The 12,849-nt window shown below is 38.2% G+C and overlaps 1 protein-coding gene and 1 long non-coding RNA gene across 5 annotated transcripts in view; one reads left to right on the plus strand and one right to left on the minus strand.

The window, feature by feature from the left end:
* Positions 1–12,849, minus strand: part of nol4la (nucleolar protein 4-like a) — a 47,295-nt gene that overhangs the window by 19,100 nt on the left and 15,346 nt on the right. For 3 of the 4 annotated variants that reach the window (XR_534107.3, XM_008414399.3, XM_081609211.1), the window contains exons 2-3: positions 5,832–5,987; positions 1,335–1,446 (exon numbers count right to left, since the gene is read on the minus strand). Coding sequence is in view for 3 of the 4 variants with exons in the window: in XM_008414399.3 (XP_008412621.1) it covers positions 1,335–1,446; positions 5,832–5,987 (268 nt within the window). In the remaining variant the exon portion in view is untranslated. Of the gene's footprint in view, positions 1–1,334; positions 1,447–5,831; positions 5,988–7,136; positions 7,392–12,849 lie in introns of those variants that run through there. The other variant, XM_008414400.3, reaches the window with a different exon arrangement.
* On the plus strand, positions 1,396–3,747 carry LOC103467739 (uncharacterized). Its single transcript, XR_534106.3, has 2 exons — positions 1,396–1,694; positions 3,128–3,747. It is a non-coding gene; the product is annotated as an uncharacterized LOC103467739 (long non-coding RNA).

Here is a 12,849-nt window from a genome sequence, read left to right on the forward strand (position 1 = left end):
CAGTTACTTGAGTAACTTTTTGGAATTTTTAAAAAAAACTTTTAAGAATAAACTGCAAAAGCAAAAAAAATAAATAAATAAAAATTAGGTCTAGTTTCTAGTGCAAATATCTTAGTTCACATGAAATAAAGATAAAACTAACTTACAAATAACGTTTCAGCAAGATAGGATCTTATTTTAAGTAAATAATTATTTAATATAGAGTTAAATTTTAGTGAAATATCTTCATACTAGACTGTTTATCAGTTCCACTGGCAGATTATTTCTCCTATAACAAAACATTTTTCCCATCTTCTAAGTGAAATAATCTGCAATTGGAACTAGAACTGTTTCATCAATATTAATGAATTATTTAATTAAAACAAGCTCCTATATCTTGCCAAAAAGTTACTTGTAAATTAGTTTTGTCTTATTTCAGGTGCACTAAGTTATCTGCACTATAAACTAGACTAGGACAAGGTAATAACCATTTTCTCCCTTCATCAATAAACTTAATGAAGTCAGAAAAAATGCAATTATAAGATCCAAAAGGATTTTTTTATTCAAAAACTACTTTAAAATGGACGCACACCTTTGCTTTTCTCAGGCTGAAGACACAAAACTCCACTCCACACATGAGACACACAGCAGAATGACTCCTAAACAGAAAAATAAACCTGCAGTCCAGACCTGCTTACCTCTGAAAATGTCTTAAAATTTCACAAAAGAGCAAAGAATAAAACCAGAGGCATCAAGCTGCTGCGCACCAGAGAAACACTTTGCCTTGACGCCTGCTGCAGCCGGTTTTCCTTTCAGCTCAGCAGCAAACACAGTCTAACCTAAGTGTCTGTTTACTACAGTTCAGGCAGCATTTTAAAGGTGAGTTTGCATTGTTAGGCAGAAATGCAACCCTCTGTTGTCAGCCTGTCACACCTGGAAGGAAACAATGGCGCGGCAGGTTTCTGTAGTTCCCACTCCGGCCACTAGAGGGACTCTGCGATCACGTTTCAGCGGTGTAGTCAATCCCAGCGAGCCAATCCTCTTGAGTCTTTGTTACATCATGTCAGTGATGGATATACGCATGTTTTATTTAATGGGAGCTCCATTCAGAAACTATTCAAACCCATTAGATTATTTCAGCTCACTTTAATGTCTGACAGGATGATGAAGAATTTACACTCCATGCTGTTAAGGCATCCTAATAGAGTAAACACGATTATAAATCAGAGAAGTCTGGTTGTATGATTTATTGCTACATAATTAAGTAATAAATGCGCCATTATGTGAAAGAATCGGCGTTAACAAACTTGTATGGTTTGTGTTAAAAACAGACCTGTGTTTAATGATGCTTTTACCTTTGAACTCCGCGGTGCTGGGGTTAATGTGCATCCTCTTCTGGCACTCTCCGCAGCTCATTAGGAACCGAGTCACCGCCTCTCTGGGCAGGAAGGCATAGGTCTCAGCTATCTGCGCCGGGGGAGAAGCAAGGGTTACTGCGGATGAACTGGAACTGTGTGAAGGAGGAGGGTCCTTTTATTTATTTTATTTTATGTTCGTGTGAAAGTTTGGGTTCAGATTTAGGTGTTATCTCAACATGACACGAAGAGGAATCCTCCCTTCAGGCCGGAACCGGAGCAATCCGACGATCCAGTTCCGAATCCTTTCCGCCAGGGTTTGAACACTTTTACCTCAGCAAAATTGAAGTACTTATCACGGTAAGTTTTCAAACCTTTTCAGCACCAAACTTTGGATTTAAAAACAATACAGCTGTATTAAAGAAAGACACTTTCAATTTGCTGTTTATTATTTATTCAGCATTAGAGCTGTAACGCCTTATCGAATGATTTGAGATGGGGTTTTTGTTTGTTTGTTTGTTCTGTATTGTTTTTTTAGTTGGACGGATTTTACGTCGGACACTGTAAAAAATCTTGCAAACCTGCATGTGTTCCGACCGGATAATTATGTGTGTTGCACACCGCTCTCACTTCCGCTAATCCGTCTTTAACGAAGGCTAAGTGCTATTAGCATAACACAAACGTCCTCGGACGTGTCAACTTTTCACATTCTGTCCAGGATATCAGGGGGATTTCATTAACTGATAAAAAAAAAAAAAAACGATTTTTATGTAACTTGATTTTTTTTACATAAAAATCAAGTTGACTTTAAAAAAAATATTATCATCACCGGTTAATTTTCTAAACTACCGTACACTAAAGCAATTGTTAGGGATACGTAGATATGAAAATGTTAACGATATTGATATCCGACATAAATACTGTCATTATACAAAACAGATAAGGTGAACTATAATATAACAAATTGTTATGTTCTCCATATTTTCATTATGTTGTCTAACTTTTAACATTTCAATTACAGAGATCAATAATTCATTAAGAAGGTGTTTGTACTTTCTCAGGAGTATATGTGTTCACATGCACCTCAGAAATTTTCTATATTTCTGTTAAATATAGAAAATGCGGATTAGAATTTTTACGTCATTGTTTTGGCGCCCCTCTTGCGCAGCGCCCCTTTGTATGCCATACCGTGCATTCTTACTTTTGGCACCACTGCATTGAGCCATTGAGAGTGCTAAATATTCATTATATTGAAACAATCCAAACAAATTGTATCAAGGCAAATGATCTTCCTGCTCAAATTAAATGCTTAACCACAATATACAAAGAAAGTTACAAAAATATTTCTAAAAGATGATCTGGCATTATGAGTTCCCCTGCATACTTTTGCCCATGTCGTTTCCTCCTTCTCTCTGTTCCCTTCCTGTTGGCTTACTTTCAAAATAAAGGCCACAAGTGACAATAATCTTTAAAAATTAATAATTAAATTAATTTTGTTTTCTGGCATTTAGCAAATAGAAATAATTATGGTGAATCTAGCCGACCTAAAACAAGTCTGATTAAACGTCACACAGTGAGGAAAAAAATGTATTAAAAATATAAGAACGTTTTCCAAATTTAGGCCTTTAATCAAACGTTAGATTGCACTTTATTACAAAAATTTCCAGTTTGAATATCAAGCACTTTCCAGGACTTTAAACAGAAATCAAACACTTTCCAAACCTTGAAAACACCTAATTAAAATTCAAGTATTTTCAAGGATTTAAACCCTGTGTTTTCTCCGTCTTCCTCAGGTGCATCTCCTGCCCTGTTTTTGTTTCCGCTGCTTTGCCACCCTCCCCGCGTCACCGCCCTCTGGCGTTTTCCTGCAAAATGCGACCTTCACGTGACCATGGAGAAGGCGGTGGGGGTGCCCACCGTCCCGTTCAGCCCGCCTCCACCATCCCACCCTCCCTTCACGGCCCCTTGAGGCAGCGGGGAGGGAAAGGCCACCCAGAGGAGCGTGCACCTCCCAGAAGGCCACAGTGACAGCTCCATATTATGCCCTGCCCCAGAGATGCTGCCTCCTCAAAAGGGTACACTCTATGAGACGTGACAGGACCTCTCTACAGGGCAGGAAGATTTTTTTCTTTTTTAATTCCTGGTGGAGTAAAAGGAGAGGAGGGGGTACCCTAAACAACCCCAATACACCCATCTGCACCTCTGAGGCTGGAAACACAGATCTGCTGCTGCACCGTCAGGGCAACACATGCAACCATTAGACCACAACTCTGTGATTTCATGATAACAGACTGCCTTTGTTCCAGAAATATGGACTATGTGGCACAAAAAAAGCAACATAAGTACTTTGTTTTTCTGCTGGTTGTTACCCTGGTAACTCCTGATGTTATAAATGAAACATTATACTCCCAGAGCTGGTCTTATTCTCTGCTTTAAATGTGAAAAATATCATATAGTTCTCCGCCGGTTCCACGGTGGATTAAAAATGGCCTCCGTCGCGGCTGCATCTTCATAATATTTTAACTGTTAGTCTTCCTGCAAACCTTTACAACCATCATCTATCACCAAGGAGCATTAGATAGCCGGGAGACACACAACTCCACATGGAGGAGAAGATTGCTGCAACTACTTAATAAATGAAACTAAAGGTTGATGTTGCTCTACTTTAGTTGGTGGTTTTGATGTGGTTGATGTGGCTCTCCACCCAGGGCAGTAGAGCCATGGGGACAACAAGAGGACTGCTCAATTAAAGGGCTGCTGAATTGGTTTTAAAGGACCTGAACCACATTTCATCATCAAGTTACTTTGACTAAACAATGTTGACCTGGATTCTTTAGAAGATAAAGATATATATACTTATATATATACATATATATACAGCTCTGGAAAAAATTAAGAAACCACTTAAAATTATCAGTTCCCCTGATTTTACTTTTTATGGATATATGTTTGAGTAAAATTAACTTTATTCTTTTAGTCTATGAACTTCTGACAACATGTCTCTGCAAAAGTTTTGCATTTATTTGCAGAAAAAGAGAAATAACAAAAAAGATGCAGTTCTTTCAGATTTCAAATAATGCAAAGAAAACAAGTTCATATTCATTTAGAAACAACAATATTAATGTTTTAACTCGGGAAGAGTTCAAAAATCAATATTTGGTGGAATAACCAGAAGGATTTCAATGGGGCTCTTATTTTTTTCGAGAGCTGTATATATATTTAAACATGTCACTGTAATAAATTATTACTGTTATAGTGATAAATGCTAATATTGTGGTTTTGAGATTATTTTCAAGTAATATAACAGTAATGCCTTAATAATGTAGGAACACGTTCTGAAAGATCAATAAACTTAAAACTCTAATAAATATTTAACACTGGAAGTGGAAGACATTTCAAATATGCAAAATAAACAAAATAACAGAAACAACATATAAAAGGAATTATGAAGTCCCTGTGAGCAAAACTGTCATAAAAAAGGTTATTTGAGACTAAAGCACCAGACTGAAGAGTTTTATCATCCAATTTTTGATAGAAAGAAAAGAGAAAAACAATAAATTATGCAATTAGAAATTATTAAGCTCATTTTTATTGATCGTGCAATTAACTGATGTACTGCTTATTGGGACAGGCCTCCATACCTCAATAAATTAATAGCAAATGCTTACTATGAGATGAATCAAGTGAAGCTAAAACTATGCTACTTGAGAAGCTCTGGGTAACAAATATTTACAAAGTTGTTTTTATCTTAAATGCAAAATATTTGTTGTTTTTTTTGCATAATTTTGGCCTAATTACTGCCTTACCTTTGTTATTCTTTCAGCAAATGGCCTTCTCCTGTATACTCCAGTTAACAACTAATCGGACTCAAATCAATATTTACAAAGAAAATATTGATTTTCAAATCAATATTTAACTCTGTATGTATAATTCTGGCCTTGTGTGTTTTTTAAAATTCAATTCCTTGTGTGAAAACGAGGGCCTCGTCAGGGAAGTGAGGTGCAGGATGTATGGGGCACCTCTAAGGCAAAAATCTAAAAATTTTCATCTTCATACGACTGTTTACATACTTTATAACAAAGCAGTTCTCATCCATCTTTGAATTTTATCACTTTTTCTCTGGATTTTACATCTTCAAATGTGTTTAAAGAGAGGCTTCAGGTCTGAATTTCATCAGTAAATTCATATAATTCCCTTCTGCCCCACCTGGGTTTGCATTTAGAGATAGTTGGCAACTGTTTGAGTAAATCTTGTAGGTCAGGCAAATCGCTGGAGCTGGGAGATTGCACATTTTTTGTGCATGGACAACCTCTTATTTTCTCCTGAATGTGGTTTTGAATTGTGCACCTGCAGCCAACTGGGGCAGGATGTGCTTACTGTCCTGTTTTTCCATCAGCAGAAACCGAACCACTCATACTGAGGACCGAGGACGGGACAAAAGGAAGCAGAACGTGAGTGTGCAGTTGATTTTAGATCCATGCTGGTGTTTTAACTCACCGCTTTGTAGGTTTTCTTCTGCCCCGCGTGTTTGGGTGCTCGGCCCGGGTCGGCGCCCATCTCCACGTGCATGGCATAGATGATGTCGAAGAAGTCCTCGACAACGGCAACGCGCTTCAGGGAGGAGTTGTCCTGGGCCGAATTGCCATCCGAACACTGAAAACGTGAACAAAAGCAAGAGTTCAGTTTCTAGTCAGGCTTGTGGTCGGTGTAAATTATGACAGGAATGTGAAACTCATTTTTATTTTGGGCTATATCAAGATCATGAATGTTCTAGAATGTACTGAGAAAACCCATTAACAAAACTGATAAAATAATGAACTTTTTATATTGATCACAAACTATAACTTGGTATCAAGTAAGGCTGAAGCAAAAGTGTCACAAAACACTAACTCCCACCAACAGGTGGGAGTTAGCGGTCGCTTGATGTAGAAATTTGCAATTAACTTTTATAGATTAGTATGAAAAAATGCAGGGATCTATTGATTTTGCGTAAATTATAATGATGGCAAAAATCTGGAGAAATTTATAATTTGGTGTCTACGGTCTACATAAAACACTACAATGGGCCACATTTGGCCCCGGGGCCTTCAGTTTGACACGTGCTCGTTGCACATACAAATGCGAACCCAATTTGTTTTTCGCCCTTATGTGACCCATATCAGACTTTTTCATGGAAGTCTGAACGGCTCAGTTCTGATATTTTCACCCGCCTCCCAAAAAAATCCGATCTGCGCTGCTTCATATGTGGTACCAAGTCGGATACATCCGATTGTTTTGACACACATCACAATTCTGCACCAGAAACTCAAACACCGTATATCTGGATGTGAACAATGGCTGAAAATTATAATTCTAAACTTATTAAATATGTTTGTGTCACTGAAGCGCATTACAGTCAACCCTCTCCTGGTTCGGACTACACATATAAGCAAACTTTTCTACAGAAGTTGAAGGTAATACTCCACAAAAAGCGGTTGCTTTTTAATAAATTATGTTTTTTTCCTTGGCTTCATTCGTGATGTTGTGATCTAGTGACGATACTGTTGGCCCCCAAAGCTGAACTTTAAAATCGATCCATAGACAACGGAATCCAGTATTACTTCCGTAAACAGTGCGCTACTGAGTGACGTCGGCGCTCTTCTTCTGCGCATGCGGGGCGCTTTAGGAACGTCAGTTGACGCTTAATTCTGATTGCGGTCGGGTTTTATTAGCAGTATGGATGACCACGCAAAAAATACAAAATAAAAAATTCAATTCAAGCAAAAAATCAGAATTGAGCATCAATATCTGTGTGAACGTGACCTTAAAGACACGTGACTCATAGCATAGGTCATGTGGACGCAGACAGAATAAAGTGTCCATCTTCCGGCCGAGTTTAGATTATTTCTTCTTCTTCTTTCCATCCGTCTCATCCTCAGCTGGGTCTGCTAGCATCCCCTCATCTCTGCCATGTTTAAAAATAACACCACTGACACCGCTCGAGACCAGCAGTCCCTCCTACCACCACCTCTGGCAGCCATCCTGCCTCCCGTACTGCTGACCCTGTCGCCATAGAAACTGCCACTGATTTCTCCAGGGCAGGTGTGCCGGGCAGAAGGTCATGTGACACACCGCCAGGACAACAGGCTCCATCCGCAGCACCACATGGGGCTCTCAGCGCCTCGGATCCCGCATGTTTTCCTCTGAAACAACTCTTCGGTCCCATCGCGGCCGTCGTTGGACTTTAACTCTGCTAAGATGTAAAACTAGCTTAAACTAGCAATGTTTAGAGCAATGGGTGACTGGAACTCACTACCACCAGCATTAAACTAAGTACTGCTTACAGTTTTCAGAAACAACTGACAATATACTATGAAATAATTCTAACCCATTCAGACCTGATTTTTATCTACAGAGCAAAAATGTTATTTTTAAACAACAAATTTTTACCACCTTCATTGAAATAAAGCTTTTCCAAGAAAGTTTGAGTTTATGCAAAAGAAAATTTAGAAATAACTGAATTGTGACATCACAAATAAGCTGCTTTCAGATTTATTCATTTTTTTTCGTTGCATGGTAACACTAAGTAATTAAACGTTGGCTAGTATATCCCAACTCCTGATGTCCACTGGGTTGGACATTCAACTTTGAAAAAAAATCCTGCAATTTAATGATAAATAATAACTTCAAATTATATCACTGGAAATACTTAAAATTACACAGAGAGCAATTTTATAAGGCTACAATTGACTGATATTTGTGTTTTTGGTGGAAAGTAAACACTTCCTTCTCAACCTCTCTAGTTTCAGTGCAATGCTTGTGCTGAAGTTCACTTATATTAAGAGTCAAACTTCAGTGTTATTGGTTATAAAAAAAACTAATCGGTAACAAGAAGCATTGAAATTTATTGGTTTAAACTCAGAAATACACATCATGTCCAATCCAGTGGACGTGGGGTTTGAAGGAGTTAATATTTGTGTATTTATGAATGTGTGTGCTTTACATGAGAGTTTACTTTTTTATTTCAGGGAAATCTAACATATTTTTCTATCTCAAACTAAAGTCTGTCTCTGTCTTTATAACTTGTAGAAAATTAATTGTGTTATTTTAATTCACATTTTGCTAATTTTTGTACTTCCATTTGGATTTCAACAGCTTCTAAAAAAAGGTCTAAACGCTTCTACAAACCACCCAGCTGATTTTTGGCATTAAGTTAATGTTTTTTGGTGTCTGGAAAAGCAGTTTCAAAAACCTCCACTGCGTCGTTACCTAGCAACCCCAGCAGAGCCCAACCAGTTACCTAGCAACCAAGGCAGAGCTCCAGTACCGTTGGTCAGCTGGTTTTACCGCTGTATCTGCTTTACAATGGACGCTGGGAAAGGTAAATATTTTGTTGTTGACCTACCATTGAAAAACCACTTGTTGCATTCTTGTTGGTTGCGCAGGAGGCTCCACTTATGCTTTTCAAAGATGTACAGTTGTATAATTGCGTATCTGTTTGCAGCCATTTTCATGTGCGAGTGTAAATGTTGGTTTCGGGGGGGGGGTGGCCAACAGCAGATTATTTGGATTTGAAGTGACAAGAGGCCCTAAAACAACTTATTCTGAAAGGAGCTCAAAACAGACTAAAATCTCATAATCTTAGAATAATTTTGCTCATCTTTTGTAACGCCCATAGACCTGTTATAACCTGTACAAGGAAACATAATTGGTCACTTTTAATGCTTTATCTGTAGTGTGATTTTTTTTTCTGATAATGTTTTTTTATGTAAGTTGACCCCAGGAAGAAGCTGATGCTAACAGGGATCTCAGTACACATAAAGACTTTTCCCTCTCACATGTTGATTTCTTCAAGCATAGTGCGGCTGTCCCAGCAGGTGCTAAGCTTCGTAAAGTGCTTCTTTTCCCTCAGAGCCTCAGATGAAAACGGACATTTTCTGGATCCAAGTTGGAAGTTGGTATTGTGAAAACTTGTCCCATCAAACATGCTAACCTCCCGAGCCTTCATCCCGCAGCAGCTCCCATCCCGGTCGTTTTTCCTTTCTTTCTTTCTCTTCCACCAGCACCCCTCTCCTCCTGTTCTCTCCTCCCTTCTTGCTCCTGCTCTCCCAAGTGCGAGGTAATGATCGTTACCATGGCAACTAAAACCCGCTCACAGAGCGGGTTTGTTTTTAATCCGGCCCTCTCTCTCTCTCTCCCTCTCTCTCTCCGTAGTACTCCCCCCATCCCATCCCCATCCCTCCGTCCTGTCAGCACAGACCGCCACGTAATGATAATAAATGAAATAATAGTGACCCTCCGCCTCTTCATCACAGCTGTAATCTATCGCTCTTGGAGGTATCATCATCTTTTTTCCCCCTGTGACATCACTGCTGCTGAAGCTGCTGCTTCTGCTCGGGACAATGGTGTCAGGTCCATTCACGCTGGATTTGGATAATCTCATACGACTGTGGGGTGTGCGGTGCACCCACATCCCCACTGCTGCTGCTGCTGCTGCTGCTGCTGCATCCCTCCACCAAATATTCCACATACACACAGGATATTCAGCTGGGAGCATTTTCTCTGACCTCAATCGATACGCAACACACCAACCCTGCTGGTGTGGAGTCAAGAGATTGAGACCAGCATCTTCAACGCTTTTGCAACTTTGTCTAATAAACCTGCAGGAAAAATCATTCTCAGAGTATCTTGCTTTTGTCTGCTGAAGAGTATGAGATGATAATATATTCAGCTTACTGTGAGAAAACCCAAAATAAATGAATACATAAGATGTTTATTGAGGTATGGACTCAACTTTCTTGAAGTAAATAAAATGCAACTCAAGCTGGTTCCAACAACAATCAAAGGAAAAACTACAGTGATTTAAAAAATATATTTTACAGGGCAGTGGGAACAAAAACAAGTCGGAAAGAAGAGTTAAGACCAAACTTGGTCTTCATCATGGTCCATGTTTGTTTTCTTTCAAACTCCTGTCCTCATAACACTCTTAATCCATGACCAATAAAGGAAGTACGTTTGCATTCAAACAGGAAATGACATCATCACGTTGACAAAAAATGTACCAAAACATTAATAAAACTGGTAATTAAAAATCCAAGTCAAACATGTTAGAAAAAAAACACAAGAAATTAAAACAAAATAAAACTAAACTGGGAAATTGGAAAAATAATGGGAATAAAAATCCAAGATAAAGACATTAGGAAAAAGAAAAAAAATCAACAAAATTAAGAAATTAGATAAATAAGTTAAGAAGTTAATGCTTCATCACTCCGGGATGACTTGATGCAGACTTTTATGTTTTACACATCCTTGGTTGATGATTCTGTGTAGTTACTGCCACCTATTGGTTTGGTGGTGAAACTACATTACACAAAAAACACTGGAACTTTAAAACAGAACAAGGTTAAAGCCGCAGTAGGTAACTTTTCTAAAGATATATTTTTTAGATGTTAAACTTCTAACTATGTCCTGACACAAATAACTTGAGAAAAAAATCCAGCTCCTTTCTGAGGTCCTACAGCCGTCTGTAGAAATGCTCCCAGTCAGAAACAACCAATCAGAGCCAGGGGGAGGGTCTTAGCGCTCCCAGTCATGCTCATGGACGAGTTGCAGCTGTGCTAATGGTGGAGAAACAACCTAATATTACAGTATGAGCTCGATCTTATTTCACAGATTATCTGTCTCATAATATAAAAATGTGATTATGTTGTTATGAAGTGTAACCATGGTAACAACGTATTGTTTTTACAACTGGGAGCAGCTGATTAGCACCTCAAAAACGGGAAAAAAAAGTCTTCTTCTTCTTAAGAAGTTTTTTAAGAAGTAAAATAGATAGAAGAAATGCAAATGGAAATTATTAAAACTACAATGACAAATTTTAAATTTAGAAAACACGTCAAAACAGAATTAAATAACTAGGAAAATTTAAACTAAAGTCATGACGTTTTATAAACATTTGTTGAAAAGAAAAATAATAGACAAAAAATTTAAATAATATTTTAAAATGATACATAAAACGTAAAGCAAACTACCTATTAAAATCATTTAAGAAATAAAAAAAATATAATAATAAAATTAAAAAACAAATAATGTTTACAACTTAAGCTAAAACAAAATTCTCACGTCCTTCTGAATAAATGATCTCCTTGTTTGTTTTTATCTCCATCTTCATTTGACCTTCATTTATGCAGATTGCCTCGTTTAAATAATTGATCTGATTTACTAGAAATAGCTTTTTTGATAAAACCAAGAAATAAATTACAAACACAGCAACAAAACAAGAAATAAGGAAATATGACTCACTTAAATAAGCTTTATGAAATATGAGCTAAAAATAAACAAAAGTTTCATATGAAGTCTTCTCTTTTTGTCTTAAAAAGAAATTTGAAACAAACACAAATCTGCAGCGAAGGCAAACATTTAGCTAAACTTCAGCAGGTTTTCAGGCCAGAAGCTCAAATATCTCAGATGTTGAGGGTAATTATGCACTGTGAGGTGCATTATAGGCCCCAGAACCCCCACATCTGTTATTGATTGTATCACTTATTAATTAACACAAACAGCCATCAAAGGGGCAGTGCTGTGTGAAATCAGCTTTACATCACTTTGAACTTCCTTCATAAAAAACATACCTGGAGTATTTGCTTTGATTCTTTTTCATGCATGTTTGAGAAATCCTTTAATCTCCATGGCAACCGTTCAGGTGTGTAAAACGCTGGGTGGACCTGGCTCCACCTTCGAGACGCAGCTCCTCCTAAGAGCTGCGGTTTCAAAGCCACCCTCCTTCATGACTCCTGAACTCCTTCAGACTAGTCAGCAGCAATTAGCAAACACCTGTGTGTCTGCTGAGCTCATTATAGGAGCTACTTCTCAGTGCTATGCCGGTAAAAACGCTGTTAAAGGGTTAATAAAGGAGCCAAGTTGTGATGACTTCCTGAAAGCGGAGTTTCAGAAAGAGAAGGAGTTTTTAAAGAGACAGAGGCCCAATTTCAAGGCATTTAAATTATGAAGTCAAACTTCCTTTAAGTCATATGTGGCAAATGATTTTTATAGTTGACATTGCTGTTTTCTGGCCGATTGCCAGTTACAGTTGTTGATTCCGATACCATGTTTGTTTTTTGTCTGAAATGTCGCTGAGTTGGTAACAGAGAGGTCGCTATTCTTACCTGCAGACGTGCAGACATGAGCCAGTGGGCCGGTCTGTTAGTCAAACGTCTCTCAAGGAGAGCAGAACAGGATACTGGTTGATTTTTAGATCTTTGCTGAGGTAGATCATATTGGCTTCAAATTTTGAGTCGATCACCAATCTCCCACACTAAGGAAATTTGAGCCGATAAATTGGCTATAAAATGTTACTGTGTCTGAAAAACACTTAATACTGCCCCTTCAAATGCAGAAAATGCGAATAGAAATAACATGTCCACCACTGTTTTTGGCGCCCCCTCTAGCGTAGCGCCCCTTTGCGTCGCATTTAGTGCAAAACCCACTTTTTGCACCACTGAGCAGCGATACAGACACTTAGCCTCCTCAGCAGCAC

The sequence above is a fragment of the Poecilia reticulata genome, chromosome 7 (assembly GCF_904066995.2).
Source record: "Poecilia reticulata chromosome 7, P_reticulata-male-v2, whole genome shotgun sequence".
Taxonomy (NCBI): Eukaryota; Metazoa; Chordata; class Actinopteri; order Cyprinodontiformes; family Poeciliidae; genus Poecilia; species Poecilia reticulata.